This window comes from Hipposideros armiger, unplaced genomic scaffold (genome assembly GCF_001890085.2).
Source record: "Hipposideros armiger isolate ML-2016 unplaced genomic scaffold, ASM189008v1 scaffold_230, whole genome shotgun sequence".
Taxonomy (NCBI): Eukaryota; Metazoa; Chordata; class Mammalia; order Chiroptera; family Hipposideridae; genus Hipposideros; species Hipposideros armiger.
The window spans coordinates 2,517,136-2,540,591 of NW_017731580.1; the positions used below are offsets into that span (position 1 = coordinate 2,517,136).

A 23,456-nucleotide genomic window follows, 5' to 3' on the forward strand; every position below is an offset into this window, starting at 1 on the left:
AAATAAGGGGGATTACATTGCACCATCCAAACTAATAGTCATCAAAAATCTATTACACAGGCTAGTCACAGAAGAAATGCAAAGTACTAACAAAAAGACAAAAAAATGTTCAAGGTCACTAGTAATCAGAGACGTGCAAACTGCAACAATGGGACACCATTTCCCCCCTAATAGATTGGCAAGTAGTAAAAAGATTGATGGCGATGTCTGGTGTTGGTAAGAGTATGGGGAAGAAAATGCTTTAACAAACTGTTGGTGGGAGAGTAAATTGATGCACCACTTAAATGGAGAGCATTTTTGCAATACCTGTAAAAATTTTAAATATACGTATACTTTGACTTTGGTGATTCCACTCTTGAAATATTTGCACAAGTTCTGAGGGATACACACCCACATGGGTGTCCATTACAGGATAGTTAGCAACAGCAAAATATTAGGAAAAAAGCCCAGATGACATCAACAGGAAAATGGGTAAGCACATTATGGTATATGCTTAATAATGGAATATTATGTGGCCTTTGAATAATGAGGTAGGTCAGTCTTACAAGCATAAAAAGAAGGCAAATGATAGAAGCAAAATGCAGAACAATAGATGTGATACGACCCACTTTTAAAGGCCTGTGTACCTGCGTGTACACAGAGGAGGAAGGGAAAGAACTGCTCTTTTATAATCTGGCCGCAATCTGGGAGGTTGCACGGTCTGGGGAAAGAACGGGGAGGAAACAAAAAGTCCAACTATCTGCACAAGTAAAATACAGGAATTTGGGAGTTGTCCCCTGGCCCATGGATAGAGCAGAGTAATGGTTCCCTTCTGGCCACACGGGAGAGTCACCTGGCCATCTTGCCAGCAGATAGACAGTGGCTTCTCCCTGGGCTGAAGAAGTCAGGGCGTGGGCTGGAGGTGGGGCCTGGTCTTGGCGGTACTTCGGTCTCAGGTGCTCTTTATACCAAGTCAGGGTTGAGAATCTCGTCCAAACCCAGGAAAGCCATGGAGAGAAGAGAAGCTCCAGCACCAGCACCGCGTCCCGGCCCGCGGGGAAAGGAGGGCAGGGGTGGCGGGAGCAGGTGAGCCATTCCCAAGGAAGGGGCAGCATTTCGGTACCGGAAACAGGGTTATCTGATTATTGAATTAAAACTTATGTCCTACCCTATGTCTCCAAAACGCCCTTACAGGAAAAATTTGCCTCAAGCAACAAGTTGCCCTAGTGCTGCTTTGCGGGGAATGAGAGATGGGGGTGACCAGTGGAGTAAAAGTATTTAGAGGAACAGGCTGCAGAGGAAGGTCCAGCCGGAAAGGACATGCCCCACTCCCACCTCGCAGGCTCCGGAAGGCGCTGGGTGAGGGGCCAGTGGCCTTCCACGTGGGGCCTTGATGGACAGGCTGCAGACATTTTATTTGCTCTGTAAAGAAAGTGGTGATAAATAGAGGGCCTGGGGACATCCCAGGGGCTGCCAGATAGTCTGAGGCTTTTTGTGTTCGTTTTTAATGGTTACTTGCTCATTTTTTAATTAAGGAAATGTGTGCACATGATTTTAAAAAATCAATAGTCCAGCTCTGAGCAACAGCGGTTCCATTCCCGGCCGGAGCTGAGCTGCTGCTGAGCTGCTAACAGATGGCAGGATGGCTCAGCCAAAAAAAAAAAAAAATCAATAGTCCAGGAAAGATCAGGGTGAAAAGCAATAGCCCTCTCTGTACCCTTCTCCTCTTCTCTCCTGTCCTTACTTACTCTCCTCCCTGTCTGCAAAGCCCAGCCCCAGCTCAGTCACTTGTAAAGAATTCTGCTTGTAGTCCTTCTAGTGGTTACCTAAATGCTTATCCAACCAGTTCTTTGCTAGCTGACCTCCAATTTTGTGAGAAATAGAAAAAGGCATCCCACGCTCAAGACATTTTATGGACATCTGCCAGAACATAGCTATCATAACCAAACAAATCTGCAATAACAGAGGGGACTTGAGCCCTCTGGAGGGGTGCGATTCAAAGCTGGCACAACTGAATGTAGCAGCTCTACATGTCACTGTTTATCTACCAATCAACATTCCATATTAACTAATAGAATTCTCATTATGGAGAGTGAGAATTTCACTCAGCCCCCACTTACTTCACCCCAGCAACCAGCATGGTTGTATCATGGTTCTGGTGATCTCGGCAACTTCAAGGAGCAATCTTTCGCCTACCTTTCTTGTTCCAAAAGTCATTGGTGCTATCTCTTATGAGGATCATGCAGTCCCTCCTCCCCTTCTACTTCCCAGTCTCAGTCAGCAGTGTCTGTCCTTTTATAGTGACAAAAATGATAGCATTAAAGCTCTGTAAGTCTCCCACAATATGCTTAGAACTAGACTCTAAAAGTTGAAAACAATAAATACCTATGTAATACTGTTAACTGCACAGCCATGGATACTGTCAGGATTGCATTTTACAATCTATGATCCAATATCACAATCTCTGTGCCAAAGAAGGATGTTCCTGAAGTGAAGTTTGATGTTTTCTCATTTTATTTGCTACCAATTGCATTTATTATAACTTAATGTTTTCTACTCTAACAATCATTCTACCTACTCCATCACTTCTTGTTTCCTGGGGGGGCTCCACAGTCCTCCATTTTTTTATTACAACCTGGCTGGCTACACAGCTGAGACCTAACATCATGCTCTCCTAGATTGACACACTCTGCTAGATGTCATATTTTGGCTTTGTTTTCCTCGTTTATTCCTTTGCTGAGGCCCCTTCTTGAATAACTCCTTTCAGGTGCACAAATAATATATTTTCTGAATTCTTGCATATTTAAGATGTCTTTATTCAGCCTTAACACTTGATTAATAGTTTGGCTGGGTATAGAATTCTGGGTTGCAAATATTATTCCCTGAAAACTGTGGAGGTATTGCTCCACAGGCTTTGCCCTCTAGTGTAGTAGATGGGAATTCTGGTGTTGTCAATGTCTGCCTAATTCTTTGGCAACTGATTTTTGTTTTCATTTCACTTTGGTGTGTTTTTTTTTCTACATGAAAGGTTCTAGAAACTGTCCATTATCTTTGGTGTTCTGAAATATCATAATGATATATTTAGAATTAAAAAATAATAATTCTGCTCAGCACTCAGTGGGTCCTTTCAATCTCGAAACTCATGTCCTTCAGCACTGAGACATTCTCTTAATATTTTCCTCCCCTTTTTAGCCTCTCTTTATGGCGTTCTAATTACTCAGTTGCTGAACCTTCTGAGTCCATCCTCCATGTCTCTTATATTTTCTCTTTAACATTTTTAATACTTATTTCCTGGCTTCTTGAGGAAGACATTCCATTAAAGTAACACTCTTGGCTCTCTCCACCCCCTTATTCATTTCTTCCCAGGGGAGGAGACGTGACTTGTCCAACTGGTGAGTTTAGAGGAAGGAGCAGGGCTTCTGTGCCTGGGTTCCTTCTCCTTGGGCATCTGCCAGCTTGTGGAGAGGATGAATTAACATCAGCTTCTACCCTCCAGCAAGGGGTTCCTTTGCAGGGGCCTCAGTACCCAGCTGGTGACACGGTAAGAATGTCTGGTTCAGAGTTGCGGTGTTAGGAAGCACTTCGAAGCTTTGAAGCTACATCCTCCAGTGCAACTTTTTTTTCAGTATTGCAACAGTCGTGTTTACTCCATCTATCTGCCTCGCTTGTCCATTTTTCAGTTGGTTTCAAATTCAAGTGGGAAGGGTGGGTGTTGTTTATAGATCTCCTTAAACTTCATTTGTCTTTTGAGCTTCTTGTTTTACTTTCTGGGATATTTCTTTGGCTTTCTCTTCCAAGTACTTTCCTGTTCTCTAGTTGTCATTTTTTCAAAGCATCCATTCTGGTTGTTTATGGATGTTACTGTCTTCTTGAATCTCTGTGAGAAGACTAGGCTTTTAAAAAATTCTTTTCCCATCCCTGATTTATTGACTTTTCTTCTTGGGGCCATTTTTCCTGCAATTTTTGGTCTTTTTCTTTCATGCTGCTGAATTTAATCAACTATATGATAATCCTTAGACAGTTTCTTCATATCTAAGAATGAAGTCATAAAAGGTGTTTAGGAACTCTGGTTATATGGGTGTGGCTTGTAGGGTTAGAGAGGTTAGTTTTCTGGTGAGTAAGTAGAATGGTGGCTATTATGCTGGAGACGAATTCCAGAAAGCCTGGGAGGTTATGCCAGACTTCCAGGAGTTCTGTTCATGGGCGGAGAGGACGGGACAGGGTTCAGTGTTCCATCTATGGGTTTTTCAGTTATCCCAACTTTCAGGCCTGTGCCTTTCTCCTGTTATCATTTGTATCTGAAAATTTCTCAGGGCATCTCAGTTCCCACTGTGGCTATTGCTTCATCTGCTTTTTCTTTTCTGCCATCTGCTGTGGCTTCTCCATTCCTCTTTATCAGTTACAATTTCTTCATTTGCTTTCCACTCTCCAGAAGTTTGTTGCACTCTCACATTTCTTTGACTGTTCTCTTTACTGTTGATTTAAACCATTTTGTATTCCAGTACTGTGTGTTTAATGAGTTTTGCGAGAGGAAGAGGTGAAATAGTATATGTCCTTTCCACAGCCTTGAGTCCGTTTGCACTGTGAAATGTTCTAGATGGAAACAGGGATTGTGAGGGGGAGGAAATGTTCCCATTTTATGGTACATTTCTGCACTGCTCAATTTGTTACTTCTGTTTGTGCAGGTATTGTTTTTACAACAGAAAGAAAAAACACGAGAAAGAATCCATTATAATGACTTGCTGTCTCTCTCCAGTGAGTGATGCTGATCACTTTTTCCAGAAACTCAGGCCACAGCCCCATGACACAGTTAGGTCCCATTTTCTATTTTGTCTCTTAAATTTTTTCTAAGGGATCTCTTGCTCTACTTTCTTTTTCTTTGGTTTTTTAAGGCAGGCTGCTGTCAGGGTTCCATTTTCAGCCTTTTCTTATGCTCCTCTCTTCAAATTCTCACAGCTTTTAAAAAAATTTTATTCAATTTATTGGGGTGACATTGGTTAATAAAATTAAATAGGTTTCAAGTGTGCAATTCTATAATACATCATCTGTATATTGCATTGGGTGCTCACCACCCAAAGTCAAGTCTCTTTCCATTACCCTGTATTTGACCCCCTTTACCCTCATCTACCTCCTCTCCACCCCATTTCCCTCTGGTAACCCCTAAACTGTTTTCTGTATTTATGAGTTTTTGTCTTGTTTGTTGTTTGTAGTTTTATATCCCACATATGAGTGAAATATGGTTCTTGACTATTTCAGTCTGACTTATTTTGTTTAGCATAATAATCTCAAGAGCAATCCATATTGTCACAAATGGCAGTACCTCATGGCTTTTGATATCACCATCTCAGCCAGCACAATTCCTCATCAATTACTCTCCCCTCCCCATTTGCTTAATCCCATCTAGTGGTTTCTCTGTGGCATCCTGTCAATAAATACTTGCTCATTTGACGTTACTACTTTAAAAAAGACAAATAAATTTGACTGCTAAGGACTCTTTTAGTGGTTAGCCTTACAGAAACCAGTTTTAGCTTAGTATGTAACTTTTCTCAATAACAAAATCTTCAATAAGCTCATTGTTAATTGATTGCAATTAATTGAAGCTAAGTGATTGCTTCAGTGCTAAAACCTTATTTAACAGATTTTTGAATCTTTGAATTTGAGCATTTTAAGCCTTCAGGTCTGCAGACACTATTTTTTACTCTTAGAATTTCAGAAACTTATAAATATTACCATTATATACCACAGAGACAGAAGTCTGAATTTAAAAAAAAAGCCATTGAAGAAGGAAATACATGCACTGTTCAGGCTAGAACAATCTTTTTTATATTTATCTGCCCCAACTTCTTGTCAGAGCATAATAATGAGGCATAACATTGATTATGCTCTTACTATATGCCAAACCATGCTAAGCATTTAGTGTTCACTATTTTACTTAATCCATACAAGCATTAAGATATATAGTATTTTTATCCCATTTTTACAGATGAGGATTTTCAGAGCCCTAGAAGCTGAGGACCTTGCCCTCAGTCTCACAGCCAGTGTGGCTGAGACAGGATGTAACCCAAGCCCATCTGACACCAAGTCTACATCTTAAATCCCGCTGCCAGTGTTTCTCACACTGGGATTTACCAGCCTCCGGGGTTCATGTTTTCTGGGTTCAATGGGTTCTACAAAAGTTTTTACACTTAGTGTTTGCATATCTAATTAGTCTACAAAGAATTGTTTTGTCAGTTATAAAGACAAACTTCTCCCAAGGAGCATGAAAATTTGGTTTCTTAAGTCAGATTTTCTGACGACTGAGCCCAAGTAATGCTAGTGTGTCTTTGTAAGACTTCTTACATGAGAATCGTTTTCTTGTAAATACCTGCATTTTACTAAGTTTATGACCCTTGTACCATGCCATATGGATTATCTTCCTGTAAGAAAAAGGGCAATCCACCTGTATGAAGGGTATGCCAACTTAACAACTGAGCTTGCCTTAGAAATCCTACTTAGAATTTATTTTAGGTTGCTAGATGCTATGCTTCACCTAACAGATTTATTTAACTTGAAGATTCAAAGACGTGTAAGTACTGCACCTTTTAGCTGGGTGTATGCAATAAAGCAACTAACATATTTCTGGTCCTATATCAGTTTTTCTGACAGAAACACACATTAAAAACATATTATTTAATTTTCAGATGCTGGCTTAAAGCCAAGTACATTTATTAACAATTAAATCCTTTTGACAGGTCCACGTCTCTAAGAGTTATTGAAAATCACACCAGCTTACATCTTTCAAACATAGAAATCAGACCAACTTATGTCTTTCAAACAAACATGCTCTAGAACTAGGAAAAGAAGAAATATTTTTAGCAGACTGTGCAGTTGATTTGCTTATGCAATCTTATATTAACTTTAATAAGAAATTATGATTTCTTGAGCATGGTCATTCTTTAAAAACAGTGACTACAGGTGGGCTTAACTAGGAAAATAAAGTGTGGAATTTATATTTGTGGAATTCAAGAAAATTACCATTGACTAACCATACATATAATAAGTCTCTTTTAATTTTTTTTAAAGATTTTTATTAAAGTACAGCTAACATACAATATTACATTAGTTTCAGTGGTATACCATAGTTATTCAACATTTATATACCTAAAGAAGTGATCACCATAAGTTCAGCCACCATCTGACACCATACCATGCTATCACAATATTATTGACTATATTCTCCATACTGTACATTACATCCCCAGGACTTACTTGTTTTATACCTGAAATTCAAACCTCTTATTCCCCTTCACCTTCCCCCCTCCCTTTTTTAAATTTTCAATTGCAGTTGACATTCAGTATTATTTTATTTTAATTTCATGTGTACAGCATAGTGGTTAGACATTTATATAATTTAAGGAATGATCCCCCTGACTAGTCTAGTACCCACCTGGCACTATACATAGTTATTCATATTACTATATTATTGACTATATTCCCTATGCTTTACTTTGCATCCCCATGACTATTTTGTAACTACCAATTTGTACTTCTTAATTCCTTCACCTTTTTCACCCTGTCCCCCAACCCCCTCCCACCTATCACTGCAATAGATCTAGTATCCATCTGACACCATACATAGTTATTACAATATTATTGACTATATTCCTTATGCTATACTGTACATCCCCATGACTACTGTGTAACAACCAATTTGTACTTCTTAATTCCTACCCCTTTTTCACTCACCCCCAAACTCCTTCCCATCATGCAACCCTCAAAATGTTCTCTGTATCTATGAGTTTGTTTCTGTTTTTTTTTGTTGTTCATTTATGTTGTTCTTTAGATTCCACATATAAGAGAAATCACATTGCATCTGTCTTTCACTGTCTGACATACTCCACTCAGCACAATGCTCTCCAGGTCCATCCATGCTGCCGCAGATGGCAAGAACCCATCCCCTTCCCTGGCCGAGCAATATTCCATTGTATATATGTACCACCTCCTCTTTATCCATTCATCCATCAATGGACACTCAGGCTGCCTCTGTATCTTGACCACTGTAAACAATGCTGCAATGAACACATGTCCCCTTGAAGTAGCATTTGGGTTTCTTCAGATAAATACCCAGAAGTGAGATTACCAGGTCCTTCTTTGTCTCTTGTTATAATCTTTGTTTTAAAGTCTATTTTAAAATTTTGTCTGGTATAAGTATTGCTATCCCAGCTTTTTACTTTTTATATTTTTCATTTTCGTGGAATATCTTTTTCCATCCCTTTACTTTTCATGTGTGTGTCTTTCAATCTGAAGTCATTCTCTTGTAGGCAGCATATGTAAGGGTTTTGTTTTCTTATCCATTCGGCCCTCCTATGTCTTTTGAGTGGAGCATTTAATCCATTTACATTGAAAATAATTGTTGATATTGCCATTTTATTATTCATAATTTTTCCTTTTTTTTTTTCACCTTAAAGAAGGCCCTCTGACATTCCTTGTATTATAATACTGGTTTGGTGGTGATGAACTCCTTTAGCTTTTTCTTGTCTAGGAAGCTTTTTATCTGTCCTTCAATTCTAAATGATAGCTTTGCTGGGCAGAGTACTCTTGGTTGTGGGTCCTTGCTTTTCATCACATTGAATGTTTTGTGCCGATCCCTTAAAGCTTGCAAAGTTTCTATTGAGAAATCAGCTGGCAGTCTTATGAGGGCTCCCTTATAAGTGACTACTTGCCTTTCTCATGCTGCTTTTAGGATTCTCTCTTTGTCTTTAACCTTTGCCATTCTAATTATAATGTGTCTTGATGTGGGCCTGTTTGGGTTCATCTTGTTTGGGACTCTTTGTGCTTCCTGGACTTGTATGTGTATTTTCTTCACCAGGTTAGGAAAGTTTGTAGTCACTATTTCTTCAAATAGGTTCTCAATCCCTTGTTTTCTCTCTTCTCCTCTGGTGCCCCTATGATGCGAATGTTGGTAGGCTTGATGTTGTCCCAGAGGCCTCTTAAACTACCCTCATTTTTTTTTGGATTATTTTTCTCTTTTTGCTGTTCTGGTTGGGTGTTTTCTGCTACCTTCTTTTCCAAATCGCTGATTCAATCCTCTGCTTCATCTAGTCTGCTGGTAATTCATTCTAATGCATTCTTTGTTTCAGTTATTGCATTCTTCACTTCAGACTGTTGTTTTTTTTAATGGTTTCTATATCCTTTTTTATGTTTACTATCTCTGTTGAAATTCTCACTGAGTTACTTGAGCATTCTTATAACCATTGTTTTGAATTCTGTATCGGATAGGTTGTTTGCCTCCATTTTGTTTAATTCAGTTTCTGGAGTTTTCACCTGTTCTTTCATTTGGGATGTATTTCTTTGTTTCCTCATTTTTGATGCCTCTCTGTGTTTGTTTCTATGTATTAGGTAGATCTTCTATGTCTTCCAGTCTTGCCCAGGTAGCCTTATGTAGTAGGTGCCCTGTGGGGCCCAGTGGCACAGTCTCCCTGGTCACCTGCTCTGGGTGTTCCAAAAGTGTTCCTTGAGTGGGTTTTGTGTGCCCTCCTGTTATAATTGAGCCTCAATTGCTATTGGCACATCAGTTGGTGGGATTGACCTCAGGCTAATTGGCTGTGAGGTTGTCCATGTTCACAACTTAAGGGCTGCTGTGTGAGGACCTTATCCCATTGACTGGGATCTGCCTCAGTGGGCTCTGGTGCTTGAGACCACCCTTTGGGTGTGCTGCTTGTGGGCTAATTGGGTGGTGCTCTGCTGTGGTCTGAAGCCAGCCTCCATGTATGTTGGTTCTGGTGCCTCTTGTGAGGGGCTTCAATGCAAATCCAGGTCACCCACTGCCTGTGACCAGTTGAGGGCTACCTGGTAAGAGCTACAAAGTGATCTGTGGTTGTTTGCTGCCTGTGCTAACCCTGGAGGTGCGTGGGAGAGGCCATGCTGTGAATTGAGGACATCTGCCTTCAGTACCAGGTTGGGATAGCTCTACAAAAAGCCAGAACACACCAAGGCCTGCTGCCACCTGTCGGCTTCCTTGAAGTTCAGCTGCTGATAAAGCCTCATGTGGTTGGGTGAGGCAGGTTCTCAGGAAAGAGTTGTGGTCACCAGGTTAATGTAGACTCTGGATAGGTGCCAGTGCTGAGCCTGGAGCTACTCAGCAGAAGTCTCAGAGCTCACCAAGACCAGTCGCTGCCTGCCTGGGGCCCTCTGACTCTGATAGTTTTTCAAGAAAGAGTGAAATTTGGGAGGGGCTGGCTGCTCTTGGAGAAAGTGACTCTGGCAGCGTGGGAGTTGTATGAGGTGGGGTCCCAGTGAGTCAGCAGGGTGGAGCAGTAGAGTTCACCAGACCAATCAAATTCAGATGTGGCCAGAGAGGGCGGGCTCAACACAGGGAAGATGGCACCTGGCTGTACAGAAGGAGAATCTCTCACCTGGAAAATGCCGTCTGTCCTCCAGCCCTCGTTTTGAAGCTACACACCTTAGTCTGCCCCCCATGTGTCTCCAACACCCCAAGTTGCTGTCCCTCCGCTGGAGCCCAAGATGAGTGCCTGTGAGCAAGTGAGTCTGTGCGCGGGCCATTTTAGGGGACACCTGGGTTTCCTGCTGCTTTGTGTCTCACCTGTATGGTCAGAATCCCTACTGTTTTTCACAGCCAGATGCTGTGGGGGCTCCTCTTCCTGGCAACAGTACTCTGGGCTGGGGAGGCCAGTGTGGAGCAGGGGTCCCTCGCTCCTCTGGGAGGAACCTCTGTGGCTGAAATATCCTTCCCAGTTCTCAACGGCCACACGGAGGTTTGGGGCCAGCTCATTTCACATCTCTGCCTCTCCTACTAGTCTGGATGTGGCTTCTCTATATCCTTAGTTATAAAATACTGTTCAACCAGACTTCAGATCGTTCTCCAGGTTGACTGTTCTATAATTTAGTTGCAATTTTAATGTGTTCATAGAAGGAAACAGGTACAATGTTCATGTACTCCGCCATGTTGGATCTCCTCTCTATATAAAATTCTTATTGACCAATGAAACCAGTTTAAAAAGCATTTTTCTATGAATAATGAACTTTAGGTGGAACTGTTACAATTTTTTTAAGAGTTATTCTCTGCTTTGGTACTTCTGGTTAGTGTTTGATTCACATGCTATATAAGTATCTATAGTATCAAGCATATATAATACTATTTTGGGGTCCAACGAGACAGAAGTGAGGCTGGCAGAATTGTCCTCATTTTTCAAAATGCATTTAATTCTATAAACTAAAGGGGCCAATCAGAAAACAAACATCTACCCAGTGAAGGTTGTGCCTCAAAAGGATGCTGAACACTGTTTAAGAGAAGGTTAGGATGAATAGGAGGTTAAAGCAATCTGGCTTTAGTTCTGGTGTAGTTCAGCTTTATCAATGTCTTTTCTATTGATATCCTTACTTTTGGTTTTTTGTTTGTTTTTGTTTTTCTAAAGACTTTTATTGAGGAATTGGGGGATGGGAATAGTGCTGGGGGAATTGGGGGAAGGGGAACAGACAAGTTGCTGTCCTTTTTGTTCTTCAGTCTAGTTGTGGAGGACGTTGCTTCACTGGCCCAAGTTGGCACCATCATTGCACTCTTCCCAGGTGAGGCAGATCTGTCACTGGCTTCTGGACGGCCGCTCACGCTGGCTGCTGGCCGCTCATGCTGGCTGCTGGCTACACACGGTAGCCCATGGCAACCCACTGCAGCAGGGGCTGCAGCCTACGCCGTCGCCGGCAAGTCACCACAGCCCAGCTCCAGGTTGAGCTGTTGTTCAGCATATTAGCTGTAAAGGGCAGTGTCACTGGCCCTCATATGTGGGATCCGAACCGGGGCCCTCTGGCGTCCCAAGCCAGCTCTTAACCAACGCACCACTCGGCCGGCCCTGATATCCTTACTTTTGAAGAGTGATTTCTCTTGAATCCTGGCCAGTTCTCTTGGTTCAGACTCATTATTTATTATTCATCTTAAATGGCATCACAGGATCTATTCTTGGAAGTCTTTATTGGGCCCTAGATTTACATGCCTTTAAGGCTGTGTTTACGTATTGTACAAAATCCATTCCTGTTGACTTTGGAGGCATTTCCTTTAGACAGAACTTACACATATCTGCTCCACAGCACTGACCTTGAGTGGTGCTGGGGTGGGCAGGGTGTGGAACAAGAAACTCTGGATCTTTATATCCTTTGAACTTCTCTCATGTAAAATACAGGATAAATAAAATAAATTCAATTTGTTTGCTAATTCTGGCCACCTATTATAGACCTTAGATTCTTCATATATAAAGTGTGGATAATAATGCTACCTACCTCTTAGCTTGTTTCAAACCTGGTGTATATGTGTATATGTTTTATTTTATATAGCAATCCTTGTTAGGTAACCTGTCCAAGATCATGCTCAAGTATTAGAGCCAGTGTTCTGATTCCAGAGCCCCAGCCTCCATATTGCCTCAGTGAGATGATGTCAATAGCTAAGGATCCATGAGTAAAGTAGCCAGTAATAATGTAAACATTATGTTAAAAGTATAATCACAGTTGTCATAAGCCAATTTTTTATTAATAAACATCAGGAACATTACTATTTATATCAGCCCTTGTATGTTTATTTAAGGCTGAAAATAAACTTCAGGGAAGTAGAATTTTTCATAATTCTAGTAAGTTTATTTTTTAAGTCATTAATTCAAACATATCACAGCAGATTTGAACTTTGAAATCTATCACTTTTTCAAAGTGGACTCTAGGGAAATTAGCAATGCATAAGAATGGAACTTAGGTATTTAATTTCTTCCTCATTGTTTGCTATCTGCCTATTGCTCCACAGTGACATCCAAGTATCTTAGCATGGCGTTTGAGGCTCTCCAGATCTGCTGAGACGGGTTTGCAGCCTTGGCTTCTATTACCTCTCAATCATGAGCCCCACCCAGATGTTCTTTCCATTCCAGTATGTTTCTTGGTCCTATAGTCCCTTCACCATGGAAAGCGTTTTCCCTATCTCAACCCTGGGAAATCTTTATCTCCCACTCAAACACCCAGTTGTTTTATGACACATCCTTTCTCTCCTCAGCTCACTAGCCCTTTGGCTGATTTTCCTGTTACACCACCTAGCATAGAGCTTGCCTCACAACGAGTTGTATTTCACTCATCTCCCTGACTAAAATTTAGTTTGTGTGATCAGGGGCTTCTTTGTCTTATTCTTCTCCACATATAACTTAGTACCCCAAACAGTGCTTTTCCCACATAATTTCCATGGTAAATTATCTGTTGAAACAAATTTAGCCCATTAGCACATAGGAATAGTGTTCTCAAACTGCAGTGCCGTGAGTTGAAATTTTGTGAATCCACTGAAAAATGCTCAATTGCTTTGGGCTGTTCACAGTGACTACTGGTTGTGTTCTTGACATTTAAAAGATTTTCCTTGTTATTTAAAAAATAATACATGTTTTTTTTAAAAGCCTGTGAAATAAAGACACACACAAAGGGAAAAAAAGCATTGGTAAATTACCTTCCAAGGGTGGTGGCTGCTCTGTTGCTGCTTTTTTTTTTTAATACAGAAATGCTGTGTGTGTGTTTGTGTGTGTGTGTATGTATGTGTGTGTATGTGTGTGTATATGTGTGTGTGTGTGTGTGTGCGCACGCGCATGCACACTTGTATGTCTGTCTCAGAAATTCTCAACAGAGAACATGGAAAGGTAGACAAGGATGTAGGGGTTAACACAGTGGGTTTGAACCCCTAGGACCAGCACTTAATGACTGTGTGACCCTGGGTTAGGCCCTTCATCCTTCTGAGGACCAGTTCTTCATTTAAAAAATAAGAATACTAATACTGTTTTTCATTCCTATATGGGATTTTGGAAAACTGAATTTCAAAACATTTAACAGTATTTTGCACATTAGCAAATACTATATGCCTAGTTTTTATTAGTATGTTAAACTGTACCAAAGATGAGTCTATGGCTATACAAAGCAATCAGGTTGAATCCTAAGTAATAGTTTAATTTGGATTTGCACCTAGTCCTATTACCTAAGTTACAGATGACTTTCACTTCACTAAAGGGAAAGGAACTGACTTTTACTGAGCACCAACTACATGCCAGGTTCCCTGTAATCTGTCTTACATTTGTCTTCCCATTGTACCCTTTTATATATGACAAAACCTGAAATTCAGTGAGCAAAGCCACTGGTATCACAAGATTAAAACTAAGATGGGTCTCATTTCAGATCCCATGTGCTGTCTCTACCAAAGTAAGAGATACCTTGGGCTGGCCGAGTGGCTCATTGATTGAGAGTTGGCTTGGGAGCACGAGCGCTGAGCGGCAGGGCCACCAGTTCAGATCCCACATGGGCCAGTGACGCTGTGCCCTCTATAGCTAAGATGGTGAATGGCAGCTCGACCTGGAGCTGGGCTGCCATGAGTCGCCGGCGATGGCGTGGGCTGCAGTGGGGCTGCAGTGGGCTGCCATTAGCTACCGCGAGTGGCCGGCAGCTGGCGTGAACTGCCTTGGGCTGCCGTGAGCAGCTGCCTGGTGGCCAGCGACCGATCTGCCTCAGCTAGGAAGAGCGCAATGATCACAATATCAACATGGGCCAGTGAAGTGACGTCCTCCACAACTAGACTGAAGAACAAAAGGGGAGCAATTTGTCTGTTCCCCTTCCCTGGTTTCCCAAGGCTGTTCCTCTCCCCTAATTCCCCAATAAAATCTTTAAAATAAAAATGTAAGAGATATCTTTTGGAGAAAGTTTTTTTTTTAATTCCTCTTATTCTTATTATGGAATCCCCAGTGATGGAATCACAGTATTTGGTTGGATACATGGATTGTTTTGACATAGGTTCTCTTAGGAAAGGCAAAATAAATTGTGATTATTTCATTTAGGGGAAAGAATGGACTAATATAAAGCCATTTTCAAGCCCCTGAAAGGAAACAAATGGTGGCTATCAACCACATACCTTTTGCTTGTAATTTAGCTAAACCTGTCTTAAAATATAATTTAGAAATTTTATAGCATGGCTCCTTTATACCCAAAAAGAATTGCTGAGAGAAGTTGTAGAATGTGTTTCTTGATAGAATGTTTGTGTTAAACAAGGGTAGATTTATCTTTTTAGGGCTTAGTAGTAGTCCTATTTGGAGGTAGAAAACTAGTCTCAATCAAGGATGAGTTTCAAGCAAACATGAAGGAAAGAAACATCATCACAAATTCTGCTGAAGCTGATTGAAATGAAATGACATAACAGCACAGGAGATCCAAAATGATATTACCATACAAAGACACATGAGGGTGCTCTAACCAGCTACTATAATAAATGAATTAACCTGCTCAAATATTAGTGAAAAATTAAGATCTTTTGTGAATGGCAGTGTTGAATTCCAATTTATAGCATTGGTCAAACAGAACAATCTTGTAACAGATTTTTTTTTCTTTTTAATAAAACGTATTGTTCCCCCCACCACCATCACCACCATTTAGAAAAGTAGATGTTCATGTTGGACAATTTGGGAAATACTGAAAAGCACAAAGAAGAAATAAAAATGAACTAATGTTGCTGTCAGCCCTGGAAGGCTGGGGTTTTCTACAGCCAGCCAGTTGGAGGCTTAGCTCAGGAGATCTGCCTTCAAACGCAAGCCCAGCCTGTTCTCATTTTGATTCCACAGACCTTCTGCTTGTATAAAGGGGGAGTAGAAAATGGGGGTCTAATGACCGCAAGAAGAGAATTAGAGACGCATGTTTATCTCAATACATTTACTCTCATTAAAGTTCATATTCACTGACATCATGCATCTCCTTGAAAAAGTCTGCCCACCCACCATTAATTAAAGCCACATTTTAAAAAGTCAGTGTGTGCACTTTTATTCCAATCAAAAGTAGCCTCCTTGGTTTTGCAGAGTAGGCAGGAGAATATCTGAGGCCTGACAACTCTACACAGTGAGGAATCATGTGATTTACATTAAAAGTCATGTTTATTCAGAGCCTAAGAGATAATAGCTCAGATCTGTTGTCTTGAAGAGTTGAAACATTCAATATCTAATGACCTATTAAGCAAAAGTAACATTTCTTTTGCTGAGTCATCATTCTTTTGGATACAATATATGACCATATGCCTTTATCTTTCCAAGTAACCTGAGAGATCTAACTATATTTCCAGCTTGAATAATTAAGCAGCACATTCCTATCAAAGACACCACACTTTATAACTTATACTAGCAGTATCAATGTCAAAACAAAGGTCAATGTAAATTTTCCTTTATCCAAACTATTGTACAAACAGTAATTACCAATAGTTGTAGGATTGCACAACCGTAGTCTATATTCTTGGCAGTAGTCACTATAAATTCATAAATTCATGAAAATAAGGAATGTTGATTTTTAAAGTTCAGGGAAGGTACTATTTGTAAACAGTTCAGGTCACACTCATCTTATTCCATGTGCTAAGCAAGAGGGCTTTCCTTCCAACTCCCGTTAAATGCGATTTGGTCTCTCCACGGGCCTAGTAGTAGAGTTTTCATCCAAACAGATCTGCATTCTTTTCTATTCTTTTTCACATCAAAGCCCCCTTCGATTTTGTTGATCTTTATATATTAATATCAAGCACATTTTAATTGTGTGTTGACAAAAGACAAATTGTGGTTATTTCTTCTTACTGGCAATTAGATTAGTCTAGAATCGTTCTGACCAAATATTTGATTAGCTGAGCCCTGTTTATGCTTTTTACCAGAGGCATAATGTGCAGTGTTCAGATTCTCTCGTTATTCTGGTCATGCCACCATGCACAGACGTGGCTCCCCCATGGGTATGAACGGTCACTGAAATGGTTTAATCCTAGGCCACAGCACCCCTGGAGGTGAAACCTGGGGTCTAGTCCTGACTTTTCTACTGACTTTCCATGTGACCTTGAACACCTGAGGGATTATCTCCTTATCTAACAAATGGTGGTCATTTTGAATATTGGTCAGGACTAGAGAATAAGGGGCTAGGGACCCCTTTGGGGCCATGTCTTCCCCTGGTCCATGCATCCATCCAGTATCAGAAGCCCCAAGGTGAGTCTGGTTCTAAAAGAGCACCCTGGAATGCAGAAGAAGCCAGTAAGCCATGCCTGGTGATTGCTTTCATGATAAGTTTGAGAGAAGACTTTCTGGGCCTTAATAGCCCTTAGATACAAGCATTCAGCGTCCCACTGGTATGTGGGATGAAGCACTAGCCTCACCCACAAATTATATATTCTGTCTAGATGATACAGTATCCAGAGGGACCATAAAACACTTGACTCTACACAATGCCAAGAGCAATGGGTGGACTCCGTCAGCTCAGCTGTGGGAACGAAGGTGGGGCACGGGTGGGGACATTTCAACCCAGTTGGTGGTATTCTTTAGAACAAACAGCTAGGGGCTGGGGGACAGTGGGAAGTTGTGGCTATATAGCATTTCGTCTACTCTAAGAAAGTGTAAGATAGGCTCCGCCAAGGCCACGTGCCTGCAGCGAGAGCGCCATCCACAGCCCCTACCTTCCGGCCGGCTCTGTTGTTGTGCACGTTCATCAGCGCTCTGGCGTCCTTGCCTTTTCGCTCCTTGGCGTCCACGAATGCGCGGGCAAACTTGATCCCATAGTCAATGTTGTCACTGCAGCCGCCCCAGTCGAAAGTGCCCTTGCTGTCCTTGGCGGGGCCCTTCTTCTTGGGATCACAGGAACAGGACTTTAATTCTCCTTGGCTACAGGCCCTGGTGACGGCAAATACAACTCCAGCTGAGGAGATGGCGTAAACAAAGGCAGATTCCCGACTACCTGAAACGAAAATGCTTTGCTTAAAAGTGGTCTGGAGTCGCTGGTGCGGAACGACTTTCACATGGTGGCTGGTTAATACTTGCGCTGCCTCGGACACACTTCCGCACTAGGCAAAAAGCGACTAGTCCTTGGAGTCTTCTCCAGAGCCCAGGATCTTTCTTTAATATGAAGCATCGCCAGCCAATATAAGCTGTTGTCAATTCAGATAACCTGTATGACAACTATTCTTAAAATAAATAGAGTATAAAACAAAACTCTGCAAAAGCCTGCCTCACTCGGCTCCTGGCTTCCTGTTTGTCTCACGCATGTGCTTGCTTTCATCTTGACTCCTACACATCTGAGAAAGAGGAGCAGAACCTCTCTGAGGCCCCCTTTCTTCTGTAACAGTCTGAGTTATAAATATAATCCTATCATTTCATCGGATATGTGGGTATTCATGCTACAACAGCTCCCCTTGAATAGGCCTCCCAAGCCTCCAGACATCACTGAGGACACTTATACGCATTTACATGATTGAGACCGAAATACTAAATTCAAAGAAATCCAGGGGGTGAGGTGGGAAGAGAACTCAAGGCAGCAAGCAGCCCCCACACTAACACTGGAGAGAGAGCGTTGGCTTGGCATCAACTTTCACAAGTAACTGAGCGATTGTTGAAGGCACTATGCAATATCCTAGAGTTACATACTATGTCTAACTATTAAGGGAATTTACTTTCTTCTGAAACACCTGCACTAATCACTGGTATTGGGTAAAAGACAGTGGAAAGCTTTTCTTTGGTTTTTCTGGAAGGAAACAAATTTACCGCCTATAATTAGACTTGGGCAAGAACACTTTGGGGTACTTTCTTAGAATTGTTCTTTATTAGTGCACAGGCAACTTTCACTTACAGGCTGAAAGGTACATATTTCAGTGCAATAACTACATTAAATTATTTTAATAATCTGTAGTAACTCATAACACGGTGTTGTGGTACAGTGACAGATATAAGGCTCTTTAGGGTCTGTGTGCACCTCATTTTTCAAGTGGAGCTGTATTTCATTGTTATTAGCATGCCTTTTTATTAATGGTTGCTGCAGCAAATACATTAACAATCAAAATAGAAGCTGAATAACCTCATGCCAATGCAAGGCAGAGAACGGAGAGCCATTCGGTGATTCAATTTGTCAGGACGAGTGTGACTTTTTGAACCACACAGCTGGGAGAACAAACCACCTTTTCGCATTGAAGCCCTGCTTGGTTCGTTTGTCATTCAGTGCTAAAATTTATTATACACCCTTTGCAATATTTGCTCTGCTAGTCTCATTATTAAAAATCAGGAAAACATATCTACACCATATTAAATGGCACTTACCTCAGCCTTCAAAAAGTATCTCCCCCGAAACCTCTACCCATCATAAAAAGGAATCAATCATGCCGTGTAGTTAGGTAAAATCCATTATATGAATATTTGCCATAGGTAGCAGGTAGCACTCTCCAGAGAGAAACTTGATGCTCATAGGAGCTGTTTTAGAGTCCCAGATTATATTGTAAAGATCACAGATTTTCTAAGTGCAATTGAGATGTTTTCTAAAAGATGGTGACTAATAGATGCTAAAACTCAGTTCGTGGCTGTCATTACATTTTTTATTATACCCACTTTACAGTTTAGGAAAATGCCCCGTCCATAGTTACCCCTTTGAGCAGCTAACACCTAGTTCTGGATTTGACGTTCAGTGTCCACATTTAGAGATATTATGTAGAGGGGAAATTCACACGTGCTTAATGTACTTCCCATTAGTCTTATTTTTTAAGGAGAAAGAAGAGAAATTGTATAAGGTGATCTTTTAGAGGAAAGATAAGGAAGCTGTGAGTGGTTGAATGTCTGTGACCAAGTAGTAGAGAAATAAATTGTCTAGGCAAAGCGTTTATTCTGGCTTAATGTGCAAACAATTACATTGACTTGTTGGCTGAAAGAACAAGAAAATCACTTAAAATCTGCTATATTTTAGAAATAATTTCCAAAATGAAAATATCACCTTTCTAAATATTTATCACTTATTATTCAAATACATTACTAACTAGCTAGATGTTTGTTTATTTAAATTAAAAAAAAATTAGCACTTGGACTGACTTTTCCCTTTACCTCCAGATGTCTTGGTATCATGTAGATGCGGCCTTAAGATGTTTCCAGTTAAGTGTCTTAGATGAATCACTAAAATGCTATGTGTGAAATAGTAGCACATTTCAAGAGCTGGCTTTGTAACAAAACAAATTTTGATCTTGGGACTCTTGTTAGAAAAACGGGTTCTTTTTAAAGCCATCACTATATGAAACAAAATCCAAATCTAAATAGTGATATTTAGACTTCTCAATGTGTTACTGTTGAAATTTCTCTTAGTTTTGGACTGAGATAAGTCAAGCAGTGTCTGCTAAGTACATAAGCGTAGTTCTTGTTTGGGGCAGGGGGTTGTTACCGGGGAGGGCACAACACTAGCAGACAGGCTTTCTGGAAGGTTATGGATTATTCAGCTCTCTTTTAAAATGCTTGCTTTTTGGGGCCGGCTGAGTGGCTCAGTTGGTTAAGAGCTCGCTCAAGAGTTTGAGCTCTGAGCAACAGCAGTTCGAGTCCAGCCCGAGCTGAGCAGCCGCTGAGCTGCCAACAGGTGGCAGGATGGCTCAGCGTAAAAAAAAAAACAAAAAAAAAACAAAAAAAATAAAATGCTTGCTTTTTTTTTCTCTTTTACGTTTACAAGGATTAGACCTAATCACCTTTTTGTTTAAGTCTTATTCTAGAATTCTAGAGGTATATTCTATTCTTGCAGGAATATTTGTGTGTTTAAAGTTCTCTGCCTGTGACTGATGACAGTCTATCAAATGAGTGAATTACAAATGTTCCTAAAAATCGCTCTGTCTTACTCTAAGTTCTCTGAAGCAAAAGAGGCGAATGTTCTCCATTTCTCTGTGACCATGGGATACGTCAGTCACTTTTATGCTCTCCCTGTAAATGGTGTTGCCTAGTCATCTATAAAGACATTTAGGTTTCCAAAGGAGAGTTCTTCACAACTCTAATAAGTGAATTTCCCTCCAAGCAATTAATTGTAAAAATCTTTGGATGGCTTCACTGGAATTTCATGATTATTTCCAGGATAAGCTACCTTAGGCCCAATTCAGCCCTTCCAGTATGCACACAAAATCATCACTGACAGTCACAGGAGTTTACATAAATGTCCACGAAGAAATCTGGCCTTCTGTGAAGAATGAAAAGAAATTGTGGAGCATGTGTGTTTTAAGTTTTGAGTACTCTCTGGCAAAGCATTCAGCGCCATCTGAAAGAGCTCTGAAGGAAGTACAAGTTAAAATCTCTGATTTACCTGAGGCCTTAGACTAAGACTAGTGCCAGTCCCTTCCTTATCAGCAACTCTATAGCTCTAAAGAAACCAATATTGTCAAGTTTAAGTTAAAGTATTTTATGAGTGAATCCCCAGCTTTGGCAGATATTCAAGACTGGTGGTCAAAATGACTTCCTTTAATTTGTGATTTAAAGGGTTTTTTTCAATATAGAGACATCTTAATGGATTTCCATAGATAGAATTTAGAAGCTATCATTTTAAATGAGAAGTACGTTTAAACTATTGTCACTGGACAATGGTTGTGAGCACTTTGAAAAGGAAAAGTCCCAATGTATCCCAAACACTGACAGCATGTACAAATATATCCAAAGGTCCAAAGGTGTCTCGTGCTAGATATTTGAGAACTCTCTGACAGGGGCCGGCACTTGAATTGATTCACTGGTGAGCATATCTAGCTGAAGTTTGAAAATTCCCTGTTACTGAAATTTACTGTGAACCTTCCAAAAATTTGTGATGTCTACCGAAACTCCAAAAGGAATGCAGAAGAATATAGTTCTTAAACTGGAGAATAAAGTTACAGAATATGGCAGTAAGTTCACTTCAGGGATCCTCTGAGTGAGTGCACTACGCCCTTGGGGGATTTCGGAGACATTCAGTTATGCATTTGGCCTCATAAAACCCTAGGACTGTGATGATTACATGATAGAAACACCCTCTGTTAAGCATTACCAAGTGCACAGTCTGGACGATTTTCTTAGGAATGGCGGGGGGTGGCAAAAACAAGTGTACAGTTTCCTGTTTCTGGGGTTCGCACATAAACTGTTGTGTTTTCAGTCAGATTTCCCAGTAACAAATGGGCCATGCTATTTCTTGAAGAATGCTAATACCAGCAGGTTAAGAGATGGATATTTCTTGAAAATAAAATCTGATTTTCACTTAATTTTCTCTGATTGTATATCAGCTAGTGAGCTGCTTTCCACATTCAGAACTTCTACAAAGTACATTATGTAATTAGATCATGTTTAATGCTCCTTCTAAATAAAAAACAACAACAACAAAACAAGTATGTATTCATAGTTCTCGCCCCTCCCCTCCATAAATATCCTTCTGCCTAAAATGCACCTGGAAAATAATAGGCATTCACTACAAGTTCACCCATTCATTCCTTCACCATTCAATGAATGAATGGTGCCTGAGGGACACAGGCACAAAGCAAGACATAGGGAGGGCAGGCTAGTTCCTGCCTTATGGAATTTACAGTCTGCTGAAAAAAAAATGTTTAATTTAGACACAGTGTGACCCAAAGATGAGTAGCTGAATGGAAGGTCAAAGGTGGTGAGCAGAGATCTGTCTCTGCTTCTTAATAAGTTACGTGTTAGTGTGATAATGAACATCTGTGGACAATAGATGATTTGGGCATTCCATTCTCATCTCCTGCTCAAATCCTTCTGGAAGGTTCAAGTCCCCGAAAGACGAGTCAAACAGTAAAAAAAAAAAAAAGCCCTGTGGCTGCTGCCTTCTTTTCTCCTAGGGACAAAATCTGAACCTGAAGGGACAGGCAGAGCTGTGACACGACTCGGAGGGACAGAGCAAAAAGTAAAAAGACACCAGCCTGGGGTCTGCATGCTAATCTGTGACTGGCCTATAACACTTGAGACAAGTTCTTTGGCTTATCAAGTCCTCATCTGCAGAACAGAGACAATACTCCCCTCCCCCCTAACAGAAGACTGCTTCTGACTGAAAAAAATTCAAGAAAAGATGAGCAGGGATTTGGATGACCCCGTCCGATCCGGGGAGACTTGTGTCAGGGAGAGCGGAGGGCTGCGTGGAGGCAGGAGACTTACTTCGGAGCAGGACCCTGCCGAAGAGGCTGTGGTCCCTGTCGAGGGCGTTGCAGTTCCAGCGGTGCTGGCGGAACTGGTGCTGGCACTCCGCTGTCCACTCAGCCACGCCCAGGCCGATGGCACGCATCACGTCGGGGTGTCGGTGGCACAGCTGCCGCTGGCGGCTCACCAGGCCTGGCACATTGTCACACATCACCCTGGAAGAGCCACCTGTAGCTTTCATGTACCTGGAAAAGACCAACACAGAGTTGAGAATACTGAATTGTGAGTGTTGGGGCCGTGTTTCCTGGGAGACTGAAGAGTTCAAAGCACGTGTCTAATATGAATTCCTTATGCTTTGGGGGATGTTAGAAAGCACAGGTTATTTAATTTTGGTTCAGTGGAGAACCTGCATGGCAGGCATGGCGAGTGATCTGGTAGAAGCCGCCCCCGAGTGGAGCCATGACTGTCTCTTGGATGTGAAGCCAGGTCACCAGATGATGCTTTGGACAGGGAGGGAGAGGCAAGGTCTGCAGTCAGGGAACAGAATGAGGGGGAGGGGCAACATGTTTGGGGAAGAACCTTCAAAGG

General features: G+C 41.2%; 1 protein-coding gene across 1 annotated transcript in view; it reads right to left on the bottom strand.

The window, feature by feature from the left end:
• WNT2 (Wnt family member 2) overlaps window positions 1-23,456 on the bottom strand; it is a 51,183-nt gene that overhangs the window by 25,789 nt on the left and 1,938 nt on the right. The window contains exons 2-3 of the mRNA XM_019654758.1: window positions 22,887-23,113; window positions 17,435-17,712 (exon numbers count right to left, since the gene is read on the bottom strand). Coding sequence (XP_019510303.1) covers window positions 17,435-17,712; window positions 22,887-23,113 — 505 coding nt within the window. The remainder of the gene's footprint in view (window positions 1-17,434; window positions 17,713-22,886; window positions 23,114-23,456) is intronic.